The sequence below is a fragment of the Oncorhynchus clarkii genome, chromosome 27 (genome assembly GCF_045791955.1).
Source record: "Oncorhynchus clarkii lewisi isolate Uvic-CL-2024 chromosome 27, UVic_Ocla_1.0, whole genome shotgun sequence".
In the NCBI taxonomy this organism is placed as follows: Eukaryota; Metazoa; Chordata; class Actinopteri; order Salmoniformes; family Salmonidae; genus Oncorhynchus; species Oncorhynchus clarkii.
Genome location: NC_092173.1, coordinates 16425887 through 16450689, shown reverse-complemented (window position 1 = coordinate 16450689; position 24803 = coordinate 16425887). Strand labels below are relative to the sequence as shown.

General features: G+C 43.0%; 1 protein-coding gene across 6 annotated transcripts in view; it reads left to right on the top strand.

Moving 5' to 3' along the window:
• LOC139385951 (serine/threonine-protein kinase PAK 1-like) overlaps positions 1-24803 on the top strand; it is a 38089-nt gene that overhangs the window by 3938 nt on the left and 9348 nt on the right. For 2 of the 6 annotated variants that reach the window (XM_071131264.1, XM_071131262.1), the window contains exons 2-4: positions 23335-23544; positions 23811-23905; positions 24680-24803. The exon at positions 24680-24803 is cut by the window's right edge and continues 24 nt beyond it. In XM_071131264.1, the coding sequence (XP_070987365.1) occupies positions 23358-23544; positions 23811-23905; positions 24680-24803 (406 nt within the window). In that variant the 5' untranslated portion in view covers positions 23335-23357. Of the gene's footprint in view, positions 1-20748; positions 20878-23331; positions 23545-23810; positions 23906-24679 lie in introns of all 6 variants that reach the window. The other 4 variants (XM_071131265.1, XM_071131261.1, XM_071131263.1 and 1 more) reach the window with 3 other exon arrangements.

Genomic DNA, 24803 nt, shown 5'->3' with positions numbered 1-24803 from the left:
TGGGCACAAACCCACCGTTGCTGGACCAGACAGGACTTGCAAAAAGTGCTCTTCACTGACGAGTTGCAGTTTTGTCTCACCAGGGGTGATGGTTGGATTCGCGTTTATCGTTGAAGGAATCAGCGTTTCACTGAGGCCTGTACTCTGGAGCGGGATCGATTTGGAGGTGGAGGGTCTGTCATGGTCTGGGGCGGTGTGTCACAGAATCATCAGACTGAACTTGTTGTCATTGCAGGCAATCTCAATGCTGTGCGTTACAGGGAAGACATCCTCCTCCCTCCTGTAGTACCCTTCCTGCAGGCTCATCATGACATGACCCTCCAGCATGACAATGCCACCAGCCATACTGCTCGTTCTGTGCGTGATTTCCTGCAAGACAGGAATGTCAGTGTTCTGCCATGGCCAAGAGCCCGGATCTCAATCCTATTGAGCACATCTGGGACCTGTTGCCCCCCCCCCCTGAGAGGGCTTGCAAACTATTAGAATACAAAGGGAAGCACAACCAAGAGCTGCCCAGTGACGCAAGCCTACAAGACGAGCTAAATAACTTCTATGCTCGCCTCGAGGCAAGTAACACTGAAACATGCATGAGAGCATCAACTGTTCCAGACGACTGTGTGATTACGCTCTCCGCAGCCGTTGTGAGTAAGACCTTCAAACAGGTCAACATTCACAAGGCTGCAGGGCCAGACTGATTACCAGGACGTGTACTCCGAGCATGCACTGACCAACTGGCAAGTGTCTTTTTCAACCTCTCCCTGCCTGAGTCTGTAATGCCAACATGTTTCAAGCAGACCACCATGGTCCCTGTGCTGAAGAACACTAAGGTAACCTGCCTAAATCAACACCATTATTCCAGAAACCCTAGACCCACTCCAATTTGCATACCGCACCAACAGATTCACAGATGATGCAATCTCTATTGCACTCCACACTGCTCTTTCACACCTGGACAAAAGGATAACCTATGTGAGAATGCTATTCATTGACAATAGTTCAGCGTTCAACACCATCATTGTGCCCTCAAAGCTCATCTCTAAGTTAAGGACTTTGGGAGTAAACACCTCTCTCTGCAACTGGATCCTGGACTTCATGACAGGTTGCCCTCAGGTGGTAATGGTAGGTAAGAACACATCCGCCACGCTGATCCTCAACACAGGGGCCCCTCAGGGATGGGTACTCAGCCCCCTCCTGTACTCCCTGTTCACTCATGACTGCACGGCCAGGCACAACTCCAACACCATCATCAAGGTAGCTGATGACACAACAGTGGTAGGCCTGATCACCGACAATGATGAAACAGCCTATAGGGAGGAGATCAGAGACCTGACCATGTGGTGCAAGGAACAACAACCTCTCCCTCAACGTGATCAAGTGTGGACTACAGGAAAAGGACTACAGGAAAAGTGGACTACAGGAAAAGGAGGACTGAGCATGCCCCCATTCTCATTGATTAGGCTGTAGTGGAGCAGGTTGAGAGCTTTAAGTTCCTTTGCGTCCTCATCGCCAACAAACTAGCATGGTCCAAGAACACCAAGACAGTTGTTAAGAGGGCACGACAAAACCTATTCCCCCCTCAGGAGACTGGGTTCTCAGATCCTCAAAAGGCTTTACAGCTGCACCATCGAGAGCATCCTGACGGGTTGCATCACTGCCTGTTATGGCAACTGCTCGGCCTCTGACCGCAAGGCACTACAGAGGGTTGTGCGTACGGCCCAATTCAATGTATTGTATTTATTATGGATCCCCATAAGCTGCTGCCAAAGCAGCAGCTACTCTTCCTGGGGTCCAGCAAAATTAAGGCAGTTTATACAATTCTATAACATTACAATACATTCACAGATTTCACAACACACTGTGTGCCATCAGGCCCCTACTCCACCACTACCACATATCTACAGTACTAAATGTGTATTTATAGTGCGTATTTCATCGTATATGTGTATGCATGTGTCTGTGCCAATGTTTGTGTAGCTTCACAGTCTCCTCTGTTCCATAAGGTGTTTAATTATTATTTTTTTAAATCTAATTTCACTGGTTGCGTCAGTTACTTGATGTGGAATAGAGTTCCATGTAGTCATGGCTCTATGTAGTACTGTGTGCCTCCCATAGTCTGTTCTGGACTTGGGGTCTGTGAAGAGACCTCTTGTGGCATGTCTTGTGGGGTCTGCATGGGTGTCCGAGCTGTGTTCCAGTAGTTTAGACAGACAGCTCAGTGCATTCAACATGTCAATATCTCTCACAAATAAAAGTAGTGATGAAGTCAATCTCTCCTCCACTTTTACCTAGGAGAGATTGACATGCATATTATTAATATTAGCTCTCGGTGTACATCCAAGGGCCAGCCGTGCAGCCCTGTTCTGAGCCAATTGCAATTTTCCTAAGTTCTTTTTAATGTCACCTGACCACACGACTGAACAGTACTCAAGGTGTGACAAAACTAGGGCCTGTAGGACTTGCCTTGCTGATAGTGTTGTTAAGAAGGCAGAGCATCGCTTTATTATAGACAGACATCTCCCCATCTTAGCTGCTACTGCATCAATATGTTATGACCATGACAGTTTACAATCTAGTGTTACTCCAAGCAGTTTAGTCATCTCAACTTGCTTAATTTCCATATTATTTATTACAAGATTTAGTTGAAGTTTAGGGTTTAGTGAGTGTTTTGTTCCAAATACAATGCTTTTAGTTTTAGAAATATTTAGGGCTAACTTATTCCTTGCCACGCACTCTGAAACTAACTGCAGCTCTTTGTTGAGTGTTTCAGTCATTTCAGTTGCTGTAGTAGCTGACGTGTATAGTCTTAAATCATCCGCATACTTAGAAACTCTGGCTTTACTCAATCAGTGGCATGTTGTTAGTGAAAATTGAAAAAAATCACAGGGCCTAAACAGCTACCCTGGGGAATCGCTGATTTTTAACTGGATTATTTAACTCTTTATCCACATTTATAACAGGGGGTGTAAAGCCATGACACATGACTTTTTCCAGCAGTAGACTATGATCAATAATGTCAAAAGCTGCACCGAAGTCTAACAAGACAGCCCCCACAATAATTTTATCTTCAAATTCTCTCAGCCAATCATCAGTCATTTGTGTAAGTGCTGTGCTTGTTGAGTGTCCTTCCCAATAAGAATGCTGAAATTCTGTTGTCAATTTGTTTACTGTAAAATAGCATTGTATCTGGTCAAACGCAATTTTTTTCCAGAAGTTAACTATGGGTTGGTAACAGGCTGATTGGTCGACTATTTGTGCCAGTAAAGGGGGCTTTACTATTCTTGGGTAGCGGAATGACTTTAGCTTCCCTCCAGGCCTGAGGGCACACACTCTCTAGTAGGCTTAAATTGAGAATGTGGCAAATAGGAGTGGCAATATCGTCTGCTATTATCCTCAGTAATTTTCCATCTAGATTGTCAGACCCCGGTGGCTTGTCATTGTTGATAGACAACAATAATCTTTTCACCTCTTCCACACTGACTTTACAGAAATCAAAAGTACAATTCTTGTCTTTCATAATTTGGTCTGATATACTTGGATGTGTAGTTTCAGCGTTTGTTGCTGGCATGTCATCCCTAAGTTTGCTTATCTTGCAATGAAAAAGTCATTAAAGTAGTTTGCAATATCAGTGGGCTTTATAGTGATGAATGAGCCATCTGATTCAATGAATAAAGGTGCCGAGTTGGCCTTTTTACCCAAAATGTAATTTAAGGTGCCCCAAAGCTTTTTACTATCATTCTTTATATAATTTCTTTGTTTCATAGTCTAGTTTCTTTTTATTTAGTTTAGTCACATTATTTCTTAATTTGCAGTACGTTTGCCAATCAGTTGGGCTGTCAGACTTAATTGCCATACCTTCTGCCTCATGCCTTTCAACCATATCATTTTTCAATTCCTCATCAATCCAAGGGGATTTAGCAGTTTTTACAGTCATTTTCTTAATGGGTGCGTGCTTATTAGTAACTGGAATAAGTAGTTTCATTACACACCACAGACCAGCAAATTTTCTTTACATCATCAACATATGAATCACTACAAAACTTATTTATGACCTCTTATACACTGTTAGGCCCAGCCTTTGGAACTTTGGTTTTCCTAGGTATGGCTATTATATTGTGATCACCACATCCTATGGATTTGGATGCTGCTTTAAAGTAAATTTCTGCAGCATTAGTAAAGATGTGATCAATACTTGAAGATGTAATTCCTGTGCTGTTTGTAACTACCCTGGTAGGTTGACTGACAACCTGATCCAGGTTCCAGGCATTGGTTACAGTTTGAAGTTTTTTCCTGAGTGGGCAGCTTGATGATAGCCATTCAATATTTTTTAATCACCCAGAAAATATAATTCTCTGTTGATATCACATGCATTTATCAACCATTTCACACATATTATCCTGACAGTGACTGTTAGCACTTGGTGGTCTATAGCAGCTTCCCACAAGAATGGGCTTTAGGTGAGGCAGGTGAACGTATTACTTCAACAGTATTTAACATTAGATCGTCTCTAAGCTTTACAGGAATGTGGTTCTGAATATAGACCGCAGCACCACCTCCGTTGGCATTTCTGTATTTTCGGTAGATGTTATTAACCATGTATTGCTACCACTGTATCATCAAAGGTATTATCTAAGTGAGTTTCAGAGATGGTCAGAAGATGAATGTCATCTGTTACAAACAAGTTATTGACTTCATGGACCTTGTTTCTTAGGCTACATATGTTAATATGGGCTATTTTTAGCACTTTTCTGTGTTGCTTGATTGTTTTTGATACTTTACTGGGAAGCTTGTCAGAGGTAGACTTACTCATGTTATTTACATTGGAGCTGATAGTGCAGGGTGAGCTGCATAAAGTGGTCTTCCTACTATTGCACACCACCTTAGTGCTAACAGTGTAACTCTGGTTTATAGGCTCATGATTACTGCTTACAATAGCTGTAGGATAAACCGATGTATTCGGTGCAATTAGGGGTACATAAATTAAATTACTTACATTGTTTTCCAATGCCCGTAAGATCATGTACATTTGATGCAGCATTATTGTCACACCGGTAGTGGAGAGCCGACACACGGCAAAACTTCCACCAGACCAGAGCGGCGTCTGGCTACTGGGGTGGAAGAAAAATAAAAAGTAGGTGGGCGTAGGTGGGGTTCCCCAGTAGCTTGTGTAGGTTTGCTACTTGCTTGCTAAGAGTAGCTACTTCCCTCCTGTCATGACGTTGGCCTGGGGGGTAGGTTTATGATGGTCATAAATACCTCTTCCCCCCCCTTTTTCCTCTCTCTACTCTACTGAGGTTACATTTGCAAAATCCTTGGTTAAAACCTCTTGCAGCTCCCCCCCTACTTTGTGCAATTTCCGCCTGAAGACATACCCATATCTAACAGCCTGTAGCTCAGGCACAGAACCAAGGATATGCATATTCTTGGTAACATTTGAAAGAAAACACTCTGAAGTTTGTGTAAATGTGAATTGAATGTAGGAGAATAACACACAATAGATCTGGTTTAGATAAAACAATGGAAAAAAAACATATGTTTTTTATTTTTGTATCATGATGGGGACAATTTCAGTGAAAAATATAAGAGGGCAACAGTACTTGTGCAAAGTTTCATTTTGGAAGTGATCATTCTGAGTGTGCTACATGATATTTATCATGAAGTCACCCAGGTGTCTCACACAAGTAGCCCAAATGTACCCAAGTATATATATATACATTTACAAAATAACATGGGTAACTATTTACACACTTTCAATATTTGGAAGACCCTCAGTCCTCTATCAAATCAAATCAAATCTATTTATATAGCCCCAGCCTAAAACCCCAAACAGCAAGCAATGCAGGTGTAGAAGCACGGTGGCTAGGAAAAACTCCCTAGAGAGGCAAAAACCTAGGACGAAACCTAGAGAGGAACCAGGCTATGAGGGGTGGCCAGTCCTCTTCTGGCTGTGCCGGGTGGAGATCACAGTGGTTGTAGAGGGTGCAACAGGACAGCACCTCAAGAGTAAAAATGAACAGTTTAGGGTTCCATAGCCGCAGGCAGAACAGTTGAAACTGGAACAGCGGCAAGGCCAGGTGGACTGGGGACAGCAAGGAGTCATCGTGCCAGGTAGTCCTGACGCATGGTCCTAGGGCTCAGGTCCTCCTCCGAGAGAAAGAGAGAATTAGAGAGAGCATACTTAAATTCACACAGGACACCGGATAAGACTCCCATTCGGAGTCAGTGTCACTGTGAAAGAAAATGTTCAGTTAGAATAGTTTCACATATGAGCCCTGTATCAACAGGTATAATAAACAGATATATATAGAGAGTTGAAGGTTGAATATATTATTATTACCTGCTAGATCTACTGTCTCTATTATATTATGACAGACCAGCTAGATCTACTGTCTTTATTATATTACAACAGACCAGCTGTATCTACTGTCTCCATTTCACTTTAGCCATTGATGTGGTCCTGCCCTCTCCTCAACAGCCTCAAATAGGCTATTTCATGTGGGTTGGGGTGGCAGACACACACATCTCACATTTCATGACATAAAATGTTTATATATTGCTTCTAAATTTTAAAGAAAATCACATATTTTATATTATTAATTTCAAACAAGGGCATTAGCATGATAAGAATTTACCAGTCCAAAACGATGTCCTCTCCCGTTCAAAAAATATTCCTCCACAATCGCTAAATGAAGCGTCCTACAACAATCTCTGTCTCACCTTCCCAATCATTTTATTCTAAAGTTGTGTGTACATCTGTATACCTAGAATTGACTTAGTCGCCATAATGATTGATATATAAACAGCTGAATCTGCGCGTTCAATGCAATGCAATGCGTAATATGTGTTTCTCCTTCCGGTATGAAAATTCAATAGCGCATGACTCTCTTTACGCTGGAGCTTACTACATGGGTTGGTCTTGCAACACATAAACATGGTGTATTGCCGTTTAGCTCAGCTCATCTACCCAGCTAGATTTCAAGACGATCAGTGGTCATTGGGTTAAAAGAGAGTCAATCAACAAAACAGCGGGCAAATCATTTGTCTTCAAATCGGCTTCTTTCAGTCAATACGTCCCGCGAAATGGCCCATCACGTTTGATTGTGTTACAAACAAACCAGTTGATTGCAGTGAAAACAAACATGACTGGAAAAGTCACGTTCTGTGTGGGTGAGACGGAATTCACTACACAAGCGGTTCACAAAATGTTTTGTGTTAGGCTATAAAAACGGATTTTATCAAACAAAAGATCATTCATTGTGTAACAATGAGCATTGGAATTGCAAACAGATGAAGATCGTCAAAGGTAAACTATTTATTTTAATGCAGTTTGTGATTATGTTATGCTGGTTAATTATTATTATTTTTTTATGGGGCTCTATGCTCAGATAATCCCATCGTATTCTTTCGCAGTTAATCTTTTTTTAAATCTGACAATGCAGTTGGATTAGCAAGATTCTAGGCGTTCGATACATGTGAGACACTTGTATTTTCATGAATGTTTAATATGACTATTTATGTTATGCAAACGAGGGTTAGGAAGGAACAGACAGAGTATCCCGTCTATCACACAACGACGTTACTACAACTTCTCCAATTGACCACCAGAGACATTCTTCAGAGGACTCGGTTTGGCAACACGGTCTTTCATCTACCACCAACCTACTGAAGCGCAGATCAGAGTAAATATTTATTGCATTTTCCTTTTCCAAATGGGCGGTAATTTAGAATGCATCAGATACTGTATTTACGATAGCACAGCTTCTCCCTGTGTCCCTCAGTCTTTCGCACAAACCCAGCCCTTTTCCTTTGTGTAACAAGCTGTCATATCTGTTCTGCCCGCTAGGGACGTTTTCCTTTATGATGTCATTTTTAATCAAGTTATGATTTAAATATGTGTAATTCTGTGTGATTAGTTAGGTATTTAGTAAATAAATAATTAACCCCAATTTTGTATTGCTGATTCAACTTGTTTGCCAGGGTTTGTGCAGATAACTAAGAATTTACAACTTTCAGATGAGACTGAATTAAGGTGACGATTAATGTTGACTGCTATTGATGTAAAATATTACTAGGTCTAAGAGTTTATTCGGAAGATTCTATAAATTTTATTTTGTGGTGCCCGACTCTCTAGTTAATTACATTTACATGATTAGCTCAATCAGGTAATAAAAATGACAGAGAAATTATTTTATAGAATAGCATGTCATATCATTTAATCCGGCATAGCCAAAGACACGACACTCCTGTAGTCCTCCGCAAGCAGTTGCTACATTGAAAGTCAACCAGGTCCACATGGTCCCGGAACAAAGCAAAGTAAACGCAGCTCCTGCAACGTTGGAAACGTTCAATAGCGGCATCCATTTGAGTCCGCCGAGCCAGCTAGGCTTGCTGGGCTTTCGTGTCTCTTCCCCTATATGGAATCTGCCAGGATCCCAGGACAGATAGCAGCGCTCACAGCAATTTAGCCGCAGGAATAAAAATTAAAATAAAATAAAAGTATATAAAAACACGGTCCGCTTTTAAACCAATATCTTTAGTTCAGGCTTCAGCGTTCGACAGGTTTCGGCGTTCGACAGCGTTCAACAACAACAAACATACGTTGCGCTCTGATGATGTATGTTGTGACTGGGTTGAGATCTGGTTTCACCGGGTCCATACTTCCTGAAATCCATGGCCTCTATACCAGGCGGTGTCAAAGGAAGGCCCTAAAAAATGTCAGACTCCAGTAACCCAGTCATAGACTGTTCTCTCTGCAGCCGCATGGCAAGTGGTACCGGCGCACCAAGTCTAGGTCCAAGAGGCTCTTGAATAGCTTCAACCCCAAGCCATAAGACTTCTGAACAGGTTGATGCATATTATGTCTGAGCAGTGGAACGCAAACTGTTTGGAGTGGGATAGTTTGGTGTTAAAGGGATAGTTTGGGTGTTAGAGAGTGTTTGTTAAAGGGATAGTATGGTATTGAAGGGATTGTTTGGCTGCAAAAAGGTAGTTTGCTACAGTCAGTTAGAATGTGGATTGTGGATGGGATTGTGGTTATATACAGGCTAACTGGCAAGGAAGCTAGCTGGTGACATGAAGGCTGGCTAACTGGTTAGCTGGCTACGCCTATGTTTGGAAAGACTAGCCAGTTAGTGACAGGCAAAAGTTGAGTGTGTATGAGAGAGTTGCTGGCTATTTTACATCTCTCTCTGTGTCTCTGTCTCTGTGTGTGTGACAGGAGATCTGCTAACAATCACAGACAGCGCTGCAGCTAACAATACTCAACGAAGACGCATATACACACTAGAGGTCGACCGATTAATCGGAATGGCCGATTTATTAGGGCCGATGTCAAGTTTTCATAACAATCGGAAATCGGTAATTTTGGATGCCGATTTTCCCAATTTTAATTTTTTTATTACACCTTTATTTCATCTTTATTTAACTAGGCAAGTCAGTTAAGAACACATTCTTATTTTCAATGACGGCCTAGGAACTGTGGGTTAACTGCCTTGTTCAGGGGCAGAACGACAGAGTTTTACCTTGTCAGCTCAGGGATTCAATCTTGCAACCTTACAGTTAACTAGTCCAACACACTCACCACCTGCCTCACGAGGAGCCCGCCTGTTACGCGAATGCAGTAAGAAGCCAAGGTAAGTTGCTAGCTAGCATTAAACTTAATCAATCATAATCACTATTTATAATTACACATGGTTGATGATATTACTAGTTTATCTAGCGTGTCCTGCGTTGCATATAATCGATGCGGTGCGTATTCGTGAAAAAGGATTGTCGTTGCTCCAAACGTGTACCTAACCATAAACACCAATGCCTTTTTTAAAATCAATACACAGAAGTATATATTTTTAAACCTGCATATTTAGCTAAAATAAATCCAGGTTAGCAGGCAATATTAACCAGGTGAAATTGTGTCACTTCTCTTGCGTTCATTGCACGCAGAGTCAGGGTACAGTGGGGCAAGAAAGTATTTAGTCAGCTCTCCCACTTAAAAAGATGAGAGGCCTCATCATAGGTACACTTCAACTATGACAGACAAAATTAGGGAAAAAAATCCAGAAAATCACATTGTAGGATTTTTAATGAATTTATTTGCAAATTATGGTGGAAAATAAGTATTTGGTCAATAACAAAAGTTTATCTCAATACTTTGTTATATACCCTTTGTTGGCAATGACAGAGGTCAAATGTTTTCTGTAAGCCTTCACAAGGTTTTCACACACTGTTGCTGGTATTTTGGCCCATTCCTCCATGCAGATCTCCTTGCACTCTTACTTTCTTATCCAATACTTTTGTTTTTGCATTATTTAAACCAAATTGAACATGTTTAATTATTTATTTGAGGCTAAATAGATTTTATTGATGTATTATATTAAGTTAAAATAAGTGTTCATTCAGTATTGTTGTAATTGTCATTATTACAAATCAATTAAAAAAATTGGCAGATTAATCGGTATTGGCTTTTTTTTGTCCTCCAATAATCGGTATCGGCTTTTTTTTGTCCTCCAATAATCGGTATCGGCGTTGAAAAATCATAATTTGTCGACCTCTAATACACACGCATGCAGGCATACAATACATTTATAAAACCATAATTTTTGGAGTCTAAATATTATATATATATATATATATATATATATATATACACTAGTTGAACACTTAAGGGACTCCTGCTACCATGCTGAGCTTAGGCTAGATAAGTTTTTGTTCTCTCACTCACGCACACACACACACTTATCTAGTTGTATCATTCGTTTTCTCAGGGGTGGAGCAGCTCTGGGCTCCCAGCAGGCTTTGCAATGTGCATTATTTATGGTGTTGCCTTGGTGATTGGCTTGGTGGGTGGGACAAGACAGCTGGTAGGCAGAGATCCTCGTACCTGTAAGAATATGTGTGTGTCTGGTCCAGCTCTGTGTTTAATAGTTATCATATGAGGAGTGAGTACTTCAGTGGTGAGGTCACTGACCAGCCCTTTCCCTGTAGTTTACTCTGGATAAGCACAGAGAGGGGGAGAAATAGAGAGAGAGAGTTCATGGGTGGGGTACTTAGACTAGTCAAAGTGGTTCCTCATAGCTCTCTTTTTAATTCTCTCTCTCTCATGCACACTTCCCTCTTATTCTCAGAGAAAAATAAATAGGAAGGGAGAGGGAGAGACAGAAGGAGAAAGGGCAAAGGGTAGATGGTGCCGACAGATATGGCAGATCTGCTCCTAGCTCCTAAGCAACTTTGCAGTATTTTGTTTTTTTTGTGTGTTATTTCTTGCATTATTTGCCCAGACATTTTGGGGGGGTTTCAGTACATCGAGCAAACAGGAATAAAGAACTCTCTGGGAAGAAGAACGGTGATAAACTACCCATGGTGTGATTGTGATAACGTACAGAAATTCAAGTCCTTTTGTTCACCCAATCTAGAATACCTGAAAATCAAATGCCGACCGTATTACCTCCCAAGATAATTCTCTTTGGTTATAGTCACAGCTGTGTATATTCCCCCTCAAGCCGATACCACGATGGCCCTCAAATAACTACTTTGGACTTTGTGTAAACTTGAAACCATATCCTGTGGCCGCATTTATTGTAGCTGGGGATTTTAACAAAGCAGATTTGAGGAAAACACTACCAAAGTTCTGTCAACACATTGACTGTAGTACTCACACTGGTAAATCATTGGACCACTGCTATTCAACTTTTTGAAATACCTACAAGGCCCTCCCTTCGGCAGAACTGATCATGGCTCCATTTTGCTCCTCCCTTCCTATAGGCAGACATTCTCAAACAGGAAGTACCCGTGCTAAGGTCTATTCAACAGAGAAATTGGTATCCATACTTCAAGATTGTTTTGACCACGCACACTAGGATATGTTCCGGGTAGCTTCTGAGAATAACATTGACGACTACACAGATATGGTGACTGAGTTCATTAGGAAGTGTATAGGAGATGTTGTACTCACTGTGACTATTAAAACCTACCCAAACCAGAAACCGTGGATAGATGGCAGCATTCGCGCAAAACTGAAAGCACCAACCACCGTATTTAACCATGGATTGGTGACTGGGAATATGGCCTAATACAAACAGTGTAGTAGTTATTCCCTCCGTAAGGCAATCAAACAGGCAAAACATCAGTAAACAAAGTAAAGTCGCAATTCAACGGCTCAGACACGAGACGTATGGGTCTACAGACAATCACGGACTACAAAGGGAAAACCAGCCACGTTGTGGACACCGTCTTGCCTCCAGACAAGCTAAACACCTTCGCCCACTTTGAGAATAACACAGTGCCACCGATGCAGCCCGCTACCAAGGACTGTGGGCTCTCCTTCTCCGTGGCCGACATGACTAAGACATTTAAGCACGTTAACCCTCGTAAGGCTGACTGCACAGATGACATCCCTAACTGTGTCCTCAGCATGCGCAGACCAGCTGGCTGGAGTGTTTACGGACATATTCAATCTCTCCCTATCCCAGTCTGCTGTCCCCACTTGCGTCAAGATGTCAACCATTGTTCCTGTACCCAAGAAAGCAAAGGTAACAGAACCAAATGATTATCGCCCTGTAGCACTCACTTCTTTCACCATGAAGTGCTTTGAGAGGCTAGTTACGGAACATATCACCTCTACCTTACCTGATGCTATAGACCCTCTTCAATTTGCTTACCGCCCCAATAGATCCACAGAAAATGCAATCACAATCACACTTCCCTATTCAATCTCAACAAGAGGAATACCTACAGTTGAAGTCGGAAGTTTACAAAAACCTAGGTTGGAGTCATTAAAACTTGTTTGTCAACCACTCCACAAATTTCTTGTTAACAAACTATAGTTTTGGCAAGTCGATTAGGACATCTACTTTGTGCATGACACAAGTAGTTTTTCCAACAATCGTTTACAGACAGATTATTTCATTTATAATTCACTGTATCACAATTCCAGTGGGTCAGAAGTTTACATGCACTAAGTTGACTGTGCCTTTAAACAGCTTGGAAAATTCCATAAAATGATGTCATGGCATTAGAAGCTTCTGATAGGCTAATTGACATAATTTGAGTAAATTGGAGGTGTACCTGTGGATGTATTTCAAGGCCTGCATTCAAACTCAGTGCCTCTTTGCTTGACATCATGGGAAAATCAAAAGAAATCAGCCAAGACATCAGAAAAATAATTGTAGACCTCCACAAGTCTGGTTCATCATTAATTTAATCTGTACAAACAATAGTATGCATCTGTATAAACAACACCATGGGACCACACAGCCGTCATACCGCTCAGGACGGAGACGCATTCTGTCTCTTAGAGATTAACGTACTTTGGTGCGAAAAGTGCAAATCCACCCCAGAACAACAGCAAAGGACCTTGTGAAGATGCTGGAGGAAACCGGTACAAAAGTATCTATATCCACAGTTAAACAAGTCCTATATCGACATAACCTGAAAGGCCACTCAGCAAAGATGAAGCCACTGCTCCAAAACCTCCATTATAAAAGACAGATTACGGTTTACAACTGAATATGGGGACAAATATCGTACTTTTTGGAGAAATGTCCTCTGGTCTGATGAAACAAAAATAGAACTGTTTGGCCATAATGACCATTGTTATGTTTGGAGGAAAAAGGGGGAGACTTGCAAGCTGAAGAACACCATCCCAGCCGTGAAGCACGGGAGTGGCAGCATCATGTTGTTGGGGTGCTTTGCTGCAGGACGGACTGGTGCACTTCACAAAATAGATGGTATCATGAGGATGGAAAATTGTAGACATATTGAAGCAACATCTCAAGACGTCAGTCAGGAATTTAAAGCTTGGTCGCAAATGGGTCTTCCAAATGGACAATGACCCCAAGCATACTTCCAAAGTTGTGGCAAAATGGCTTAAGGACAACAAATTCAAGGTATTGGAGTGGCCATCACAAAGCCCTGACCTCAATCCTATAGAAAATGTGTGGGCAGAACTGAAAAGGTGTGTGCGAGGCCTGACTCCGTTACACCAGCTCTGTCAGGAGGAATGGGCCAAAATTCACCCAACTTATTGTGGGAAGCTTGTAGAAGACTACCCGAAACGTTTGACCCAAGTTAAACAATTTAAAGGCAATGCTACCAAATACTAATTGAGTGTGTGTGAACTTCTGACCCACTGGGAATGTGATGAAATAAATCAAAGCTGAAATTAATCTTTCTCTCTACTATTATTCTGATATTTCACATTCTTAAAATAAAGTGGTGATCGTAACTGACCTAAGACAGGGAATTATTACTAGGATTAAACATCAGGAATTGTGAAAAACTGAGTTTAAATGTATTTGGCTAAGGTGTATGTAAACTTCCAACTTCAGCTGTATGTAAGAATGCTGTTCATTGACTATAGCTCAGCATTCAATAACATAGTACCCTCCAAATTCATAAAATAAACTTGGGGCCCTGGGTCTGAACCCCGCCCTGTGAAACTGGGTCCTGGATTTCCTGACTGGCTGCCCCAGGTTGGAAACAACACCTTTTACTTTGATGATCATCAACACAGGGGCCCCACAAGGGTGCGTGCTCAGCCCGCTCCTGTACTCCCTGCGTGGCCATGCATGCCTCCAACTCAATCGTCAAGTTTGCAGATGACACAACAGTAGTAGGCCTGATTACCAACAATGACGAGAGCCTACAGGGAGGAGATGAGAGCCCTGGGAGATTGGTGGCAGGAAAATAACCTCTCACTCAACATCAACAAAAATAGATGATCGTGGAGCACGCCCCTATCCACATTCAACGTGACCACAGTGGAGAAGGTGGAAAGCTTCAAGTTGATCGGCATACACATCACTGACGATCTGAAATGGTCCACCCACACAGACCGTGTGGTGAAGGAGCAACAGCGCCTCTTCAACCTCAGGAGGCTGAAGAAATGTGGCTTGTCACCTGAAACCTTCATAAACTTTTACAGATGCACAATTGAGATTATCCTGTCGGTCTATCACAGCCTGGTACGGCAACTGCACCGCTATGCAACTGCAGGACTTTCCAGAGGGTGGTGCGATCTGACCAACGCATCACCGGGGGCAAAATACCTGCCCTCCAAGACACCTACAGCACCCGATGTCACAGGAAGGCCAAAAAGATCATCAAGGACATCAACCACCCGAGCCACTGCCTGTTCACCCCGCTATCATCCATAAGGTGAGGTCAGTACAGATGCATCAAAGCTGGGACCGAGAGGCTGAAAAACAGCTTCTATGGCCGGCTTCCACCCAGTTACGCAACCCTGCATCTTAGAGGCTGCTGCCCTGTATACATAGACTTGGAATCACTGGCCGCTTTAATAATGGAACACTAGTCACTTTTAATCATGTTTACATACTGCTTACATACTGCTTTACTCATCACGTGTAAATTCTGTATTCCATTTTAAAGTATTTTAGTCCATGTCACTCCGACATTGAGCAATCTAATATTTCTATATTTCTTAATTCCATTCTTTTACTTTTTAAGATTTGTGTATATTGATGTGAATTGTTTTAGATACTACTGCACTGTTGGAGCTAGGAACACAAGCATTTCGCTACACCCGCAATAACATCTGCTAAATATGTGTATGTGACCAATACAATGGGATTTGATTTAAAAAATAGGGATCAGCTTCAAACAGGTTCTTGTGAATAATGGAGCTCTGAGTATTCCTCAGGACTTCTTCGCTCCCTTGCTTTCTACTCCTATATCCATCTCACCCCCTTCCCTCCTCAACACACACACACACACACACACACACACACACACACACACACACACACACACACACACACACATCTTCAGAGGCAAAGGAGAACTCGTCAGTGTGAGCGTCTCTCTAGGCACGGTTAAACGAATGGACAGCAGATGAAAAGAGAGCGTTGCAAAGAAAGAGAAAGAAGATGGATCTTTTTCTTCTTTGTGATTCAAACAATCGCCTGGTGGAAGTCATGGTGATGGAGTGTCAAGGAGGAGAGGAGAAGGGGGAGCCACAGTAGAATGTTGGGTGCACCCCACCCTAAGAATCTGCTGGCGACTAGATTCCTGTGATATCATCTCTAGGCACCCAGGGAGACCCGGGACACACACACACACACACACACACACACAGAGCCAGGGTGTATGTTAAAGTGCATCTAAAGGCCTCCTCAGGTTGACATTTTTAAGACTCCAATGCACACTGATTTATCAACACTGGCTTGTGTGTGTTTCTCTTAAGCTGACATTAAGCTCACTTAGTTATTAGGAGGACAGACCACTCACAGTGCCGGGCTAGAAAGCATCTTGGGATTGAATGCACTTTCTGTCGTCCAGTGAAAGAAAGAACAAAATCAATAAATATATTTGACAATCACCTCTTTTGTTTATTTTTTCTCTGCTTCCGTCCAGCCCTCACTCTCTTTCCACCCACTTAGTTATTGAAGGAATAGTCAATAACTGTTAGGACAATATGTGTTAGTCCGGTTTGGTCATGGTGATGTAGTTGGTGGTCATGGTGATGTAGTTGGTGGTCATGGTGATGTAGTTGGTGGTCATGGTGATGTAGTTGGTGGTCATGGTGATGTAGTTGGTCGATCATGGTGATGTAGTTGGTCGATCATGATGATGGTGATTTAGTTGGTCGTCATGGTAATGTAGTTGGTGGTCATGGTGATGTAGTTGGTGGTCATGGTGATGTAGTTGGTGGTCATGGTGATGTAGTTGGTGGTCATGGTGATGTAGTTGGTGGTCATGGTGATGTAGTTGGTCGATCATGGTGATGTAGTTGGTCGATCATGATGATGGTGATTTAGTTGGTCGTCATGGTAATGTACACTGAACAAAAATATAAAAACAAAACGTGTTGGTCCCTATTTCATGAACTGAAATAGAAGATCCCAGAAATGTTCCATATGCACAAAATGCTTATTTCTCTCATAATTTGTTGACAACTTTGTTTACATCCTTGTTAGTGATGATTTCCCCTTTGTCAACATAATTAATTCACCTGACAGGTGTAGCATATCAAGAAGCTGCTGGGAACAATATAACGTCACTCTAAGATATGTAGTATTGTCACACAACACATTGTCACAGATGTCTCAAGAGCGTGCAATTGGCATGCTAACTACAGGAATATCTACCAGCGCTGTTGCCAGAGAATTGATTGTTCATATTTCTACCATAAGCCGCCTCCAACATCGTTTTAGAGAAATTGTCCGTACATCCAACCGGCATCGCAACTGCAGGCGTGTATGTCGTCGTGTGGGCGAGCGGTTTGCTGATGTCAACTTTGTGAGCCCCACCTCCACCACGGGGCATTCTGTTATGGTATGGGCAGGCATAAGCTACGGACAATGAACACAGTTGCATTTTATCAATGACAATTTGAATGCACAGAAATACTGTGACGAGATCCTGAGGCCCATTTGTTAGGCCCATTTATTTTTATGTATCTTTGACCAATTGATGCATATCTGTATTCCCAGTCATGTGAAATCCATAGATTGGGGCCTAATTCATTTATTTCAATTGACTGATTTCTTTATATGAACTGTAACTCAGTAAAATCTTTGAAATTGTTGCATTAGTATGTTGCATTGTTCAGTATAGTTGGTCAGTCAAGGTGATGTAGTCGGTCAGTCAAGGTGATGTAGTCGGTCAGTCAAGGTGATGTAGTTGGTCAGTCAAGGTGATGTAGTCGGTCAGTCAAGGTGATGTAGTCGGTCAGTCAAGGTGATGTAGTTGGTCAGTCAAGGTGATGTAGTCGGTCAGTCAAGGTGATGTAGTTGGTTAGTCAAGGTGATGTAGTTGGTCAGTCAAGGTGATGTAGTTGGTCAGTCAAGGTGATGTAGTTGGTCAGTCAAGGTGATGTAGTTGGTCAGTCGTGGTTGTGATTTTTCTCCGTTTGGCATCATTTCATGCTCTTAGGCATGAGAGAACACTGCAGTATCATAGAAGCTGGTACACACACACAGACACAGGAGTATGTCTTCTGTGCCTGTAGTGAGACGAGGTGGTGTGTGTGTGTGTGTGTGTGTGTGTGTGTGCGAGAGAGAGAGAGTGGGGCAGGGAAAGAGAAGAGGGAGCATGAGCTTTCTGGTTTTGGTCTGTGTGAATTGGGTAATTTAATTGTGTGTGTGTGAATAGAGTGAGAGTCTTCCTGTCACTGTCCATCCATCAACACCGTAACCCCAGGCAACCAGAGGGGGCAGGACAGTGTGCTATGGCAGCACCACAACCTTCTTTTTTCTCTACTTTCTCACTCACCTCTCTCTCACTGTTTCTCTCTCTCTCTCTCTCTCTCTCGCTCTCTCACACACACTATCTCACTGCATGTCCAGTTCAGGCTTGGTTGTTCCTCACTCATGTGAAAAAGTACCCTCCCATCCTCCTCTGCTCCCCCCCAGCCAGCAGGTGCTATGCTATGCGGCCCCCTCTCTCTCTAATTGTGTGTTTGGCCGTGTCCTCTCTGCCATCTGCTTGGGCCTGTTGTGGGACTTCTGGGAGTGGGACAAACACACGCATGCACACATACACACAGTCAAGTTTTCTTTATGATACTAGATATTTTCAAATAATAAGCGTTCTGTCCTGAGACATATTATTCATACAGTCATTTATAGTGATCATTTATTTGTATAGCGCTTTTCAATACAAGAATACAAGAAACAAAGTGCTTCACATCATAAAATCAAAGAAACAAAGACAGGAGGACAGAATGACAGAAAGATAGATAATCATATTGAAATCATACAGTGCATTCGGAAAGTATTCAGACCCCTCGACTTTTCCCACAATCGTTTTTCCCCCCCATCAATCTACACACAATACATTTTTGATCATTTATATCACATTTACATACGTATTCTAACCCTTTACTCAGGACTTTGTTGAAGCACCTTTGGCAGTGATTTACAGCCTTGAGTCTTCTTGGGTATGACGCTGCAAACTTGGTACACCTGTATTTGTGGAGTTTCTCCCATTCTTCTCAGCAGATTCTCTAAAGTTCTGTAAGGTTGGATGGGGAACGTTGCTGCACAGCTATTGTCAGGTCTCTCCAGAGATGTTAGATCGGGTTCAATTCCGGGCTCTGGCTGGGCCTCTCAAGGACATTCAGAGACCTGTCCTGACGTCGCTCCTGCATTTTCTTGGCTGTGTGCTTCGGGTCGTTGTCCTATTGGAAGGTGAACCTTTGTCCCAGTCTGAGGTCCTGAGCGCTCTAGAGCAGGTTTTCATCAACGATCTCTGTACTTTGCCCCATTCATCTTTCCCTCGATCCTGACTAGTCTCCCAGTCCCTATCGCTGAAAAACATCCCCACAGCATGATGCTGCCACCACCATGCTTCACCGTAGGGATGGTATTGGCCAAGTGATGAGCGGTGCCTGGTTTCCTCCAGATGATTTGGAGAATTTTGTGTTCTACTTTGTTTGAGAATTTAAATAAACCAAGAACCACATGTATCCGAGAACTGTCTGCTCTCATCTACTTGAGACTGAAGTGTGTGTGTGTGTGTGTGTGTGTGTGTGTAAAATATACATTTGAAGTATGTCTCTCTCTGTCCTAGGTGCTGGCTCATTAACATGGTGGGACAAGAATACAATTGTATCTCTTTTTTTCCTCCCCTATCTTTCTTGCTTCCTTAATTTTTCTCTTTCTGTTCTTTGTTTTCCTTCAAATGTTTTCATCTCACACATACAAACACACACAAAATGATGAGGGAACAGTTGTGTAGGCTCGATCTCCCTACTCATTAGCTCCAACAGGAGGGGGTCTCTGTCTCCTCAACTTCCCAAGGATGGTGAGGTCTTCTGGGCTTGGTGTATAGAGGCATCTCCTCTCCTCCCCTGCTGGCTGTGGAGGTTTAGCTAATTCTGCTGATCATCAGGGAGGAACCCCAACAGGCTAACCCTCTGTAGCTCTCTGTCAGACAACAAAACTGTGTGTATGTTTTGTACGTTCTGAAATTGGTCACAAAATGTAGAAAAATCAGATAGGTGAGACAGGGTTGTAATCCGACCCTGTTTGATATCTATAGCGTCAGCTCAGTCAGTGGAAAGCACCAGGGATGCATCTCTAACGGCACCCCATTCCCTACATAGTGTACTAGTTTTGACCAGAGCCCTAATTCCCCTGGTCAAATTTGTGCACTATACAGGGATTAGGGTGCCGTTTGGGATGTAGCCCAGGTTGTTCCGTTATTAGTCACTTCCCCAGATCTCGTCTGCTCTGTGTGTGTGTGCGTGTGTGATGACAGGGTTGTATGTGTAAACTGACAGTGGAGTCTGAAATGTGAGCCCTTCCTTGTGTCGGTTCACCTGAGGAGGATTTGGGTGGGTGTTGGCTGGGGAGGGGTGGGGGTGAGACGGGGGAGGATGTGTTTGATGTCTGAAGGAGGGAGGGAGGATGGAAAGAAGGGAGGTGATGACAAAGGTGCACTAGAGTTACAGAACCCTATGAAGAGTGTGTGTTTGATCCACCTTGTGACCAGCTGCTGTCTTCGTCACCAGAGCTGTGTGTGTGTGTGTGTGTGTGTGTGTGTGTGTGTGTGTGCGTTTGTTTTATACATCTGTTTAGTGTTTGTGTGACAAATCTACTGTAGTTCCACACTTTCATGACATGTGTGAGCCACAAACCCCACCTCCTACCCCATGACTCGTTCTGACATCACAGGCTGTGACCTCATGATGACTAAAAGGCAGCAGAGAAGACCTCAAGTCCAAACATATCAGCACGGAACCTCCTATACGCACACCTACACACTCTCACACTCACTTTCTCTTTCACCCAGACAATCTCTCTCTCCCACACACTGCATGGCATTTGGACTTAGACTAGCTGTTATAGTTAGAGGAACACTGAGGACGGAGGAGACCGAAGCTGAAGCCAAGATCAGTTCCAGCCTGACAGACAGACTGAGGTAAGGCCAGACAGAACCTAGCCACTGCTAATGTAACACAGTCATCACTGTGTCTGCTTAGAAGTACACTATTTATTTATATTTAGCCTTTATTTAACTAGGCAAGTCAGTTAAGAACAAATTCTTATTTACAATGACGGCCTATCGGGGAACAAGTGGGTTCACTACCTTGATCAGGGAAGAACGTCATATTTTTACCTTGTCAGCTCGGGGATTCGAACCAGCAACCTTTCGGGTTACTGGCCCAACGCATTAACCTCTAGGCTACCTGCCGCCCCACTAGCTTCATTCACTGTCAAAATCGAATCAAATTTGATTGGTCACATACACATACAGTTGAAGTTGGAAGTTTACATACACCTTAGCCAAATACATTTAAACTCAGTTTTTCACAATTCCTGACATTTAATCCTAGTAAAAATTCCCTGTCTTCGGTCAGTTAGGATCACCACTTTATTTTAAGAATGTGAAATGTCAGAATAATGGTAGAGAGAATGATTTATTTCAGCTTTTATTTCTTTCATCATATTCCCTGTGGGTCAAACGTTTACATACACTCAATTAGTATTTGGTATCATTGCCTTTAAATGGTTTAACTTGGGTCAAATGTTTCAGGTAGTCTTCCACAAGCTTCCCACAATAAGTTGGGTGAATTTTGTCCCATTCCTCCTGATAGAGCTGGTGTAACTGAGTCAGGTTTGTGGGCCTCCTTGCTCACACAGACCTTTTCAGTTCTGCCCACACATTTTCTATAGGATTGAGGTCAGGGCTTTGTGATGGCCACTCCAATACCTTGACTTTGTTGTCCTTAAGCCATTTTGTCACAACTTTGGAAGTATGATTGGGGTCATTGTCCATTTGGAAGACCCATTTGCGACCAAGCTTTAAATTCCTGACTAACATCTTGAGATGTTGCTTCAATTTTCCATCCTCATGATACCATCTATTTTGTGAAGTGCACCGATCCCTCCTGCAGCAAAGCACCCCAACAACATGATGCTAAATGATGTAAATTAGCCCATCAGAAGCTTCTAATGCCATGACATTTTCTGGAATGTTCAGAAACTTAAAGGCACAGTCAACTCAGTGTATGTAAACTTCTGACCCACTGGAATTGTGATACAGTGAATTATAAGTGATATAATCTGTCTGTAAACAATTGTTGGAAAAATTACTTGTGTCATGCACAAAGTAGATATCCTAACCAACTTGCCAAAACTACAGTTTGTTAACAAGAAATGTGTGGAGTGGTTGACAAACGAGTTTTAATGACTCCTACCTAAGTGTATGTAAACTTCTGACTTCAACTGTATTTAGCAGATGTAGCGAAATGCTTGTAGGTGGGCCCAGTCCCTTTACTTGGCTCCTACAAGTGGTTCGCAAACGAGAGACCGCTCGCTTGACAACGGCTTAGGCAGCTACACCACCGAAAAGCTCGAAATTCAGCGACATGAAGCTAGAAATTCAGCGACATGAGGGGAGACATTTCAAACTGTGACACTAACCCTGAGATATGATGAGGTCAGTGTGTCAGATGATTCGTCATCAGTTGATGTAAATTTACCATTTCTTACCATGTGGGCTTTATGATTCATTCTGGCATCGAGATGACGTGAACTCTGTTTGCCTCCTGTGCAGTGGATTAAAGTGAGCTAAAATGAATCAATCTCTGCTGTTTTTGATTAGTGCTCCAACTTTCTACCTTGAATTAGTCCTTTCTAGATGTTTTTCTTGTTCAGCTCTTCTCATGACATGAACTCTGTAGAACTGTGTGTGTCTGACCCAGATGGTTGTTCCCGTTGGTAGACTGTCCACCAGAGCATTCACTAAAGCAGGTTAGCTTGCATCCCCTGTGTGAATGACTCCGTGTGTGTTTGTCAGTGTGTGTGTTTGTCTGTGTGTGTGAGAATCTGTGTGTGTGAGAATCTGTGTGTGTGTTTGTCAGTGTGTGTGAGAATCTGTGTGTGAGCCGTTTAGATGTTTGTGGTACAACAAGTTATGAGCTTGTTCCTTTCTCTCAGTCCAATGGCTCTGAGAATAATTGTGTGAGCAGAGGCAGCAGGCTAGTGTGTGTGTGTGTGTGTGTCTTTCTCTTCCTGGATTGTGACTCAGTGGTTGGTGTTTGCAGCGTGTAGACACACACACACTCTGTATCCGGGAAACTGGCCTGTAAATGATGTGTGTGTTTGCAGATCAAACAGAGTGCCAGCTAGTTAACTATAGACTGGTAGTCCTCCTAGCTGTGTTCTGTTAGCTGATAGGCTAGTCGACTAATGCTCTTTCAGCTGATGGGCTAGAGTACTAGTATTCTGTCCGCTGACAGGTAAGTGGACTGGTGTTGTCCTGTTAGCTGATAGGATAAATGTTCTGTCAGTTGATTAGCTAATGGACTAACGTCATGTTAGTTGATAGACTGGTAATGTTCTGTGACCTCATGTTTATTGGTTGTTTCAGCAGCAGCCGGCGTGTGATTGGTGAAGATGTCTGACAATGGGGACGTCGAGGACAAGCCCCCAGCCCCGCCCATGAGGAACACCAGCACTCTGATTGGCTCCTGCAGCAAAGATCCTGCCCCCCATGGCTCCAAGCCCCTTCCCCCCAACCCAGAGGACAGGAAGAAGAAAGATCGCTCCATCATGTCCATCCTGACAGGAGGTGGAGACAAGAGTGAGTTGTGTGTGTGTGTGTGTGACAGGTGAACATGCTGTACAGCCAAGGGAGGTAACCAGGGGGAATATGACAGACATCCAAATCCCCCAGGATCCCTTGCTGTAGCTTGCGTGGTTAATCTTCCCATGAGCCTCAGAGGGGATGTTCTCTCAAGAGACTCTGCTGCTGCCTCTATCAATATGCTCCCTCTCTCTCTTTCTCTCCTCATCTCTTTCTCTCTCCTCTCTCCTCTCTCCTCTCTCTCACCCCCTTCTCTCTCTCAGCCAACAAGAAGAAGGAGCGTCCGGAGATCTCTCTGCCTTCTGATTTTGAACACACCATCCACGTGGGCTTCGATGCAGTCACTGGAGAGTTCACAGTGAGTTTGTCTATGTGCTCTATATCTATGCTCTACTAGGGTCTGTCTATGTACTCTAGATCTAGGGTCTGTATCTGGAAGGGGTTATATGCTCTAGATCTAGGGTCTGTATCTGGAAGGGTCTATTTTCTCTAGATCTATGGTCTGTATCTAGTAAGGTGTGTTACTATGATTCAGCTGATCAACCCTGGCCTGAGTAGGAGGATCTGTTTTCTGGACAGCAGACTGGTAACTGAGTTAGAGCAGGAATGACTTTAGATTTGGACTGAAGAAAACAGGCTAACTAGCTACGGCACAATGCCTCCACTTACTCTTAATCTCTCTCTGGCTGCATCCCAAATGGTGCTCTAATACCTAATATAGTGCACTACTTTTGACTGGAGTCCTATGGGCCCTTGTCAATATGTGTGCTCTGTATAGGGAATATGGAGCCATTTCAGACGCATCCTCTCTATTTCACTATTACCCACCCTCAATCTCTCTTTCTCCCTCATCCCCTCTTTCTCCCTGTCTGTCTGTAATAGGGGGTGATCTTAGGGGGAATGGAGCGAGTGAGTAGAGGGAGAGCGAGGTAGAGGAGGAAAGAGCAAGGCAGAGAGGGGGATGATAGTGTAGGATGGAGATATGACCCAGTTCTCTGACCACTACAGACATCTCTCTCTTGTTACTGTGTGTCTGTGTGTGTAGGGCATGATAGTGTAGGATGGAGATATGGCCCAGTTCTCTGACCACTGCAGACATCTCTCTCTTGTTACTGTGTGTCTGTGTGTGTAGGGCATGCCGGAGCAATGGGCTCGGTTGCTCCAGACCTCTAACATCACCAAGCTGGAACAGAAGAAGAATCCTCAGGCTGTCCTTGACGTTCTCAAATTCTACGACTCCAAGGAGACCAACAACA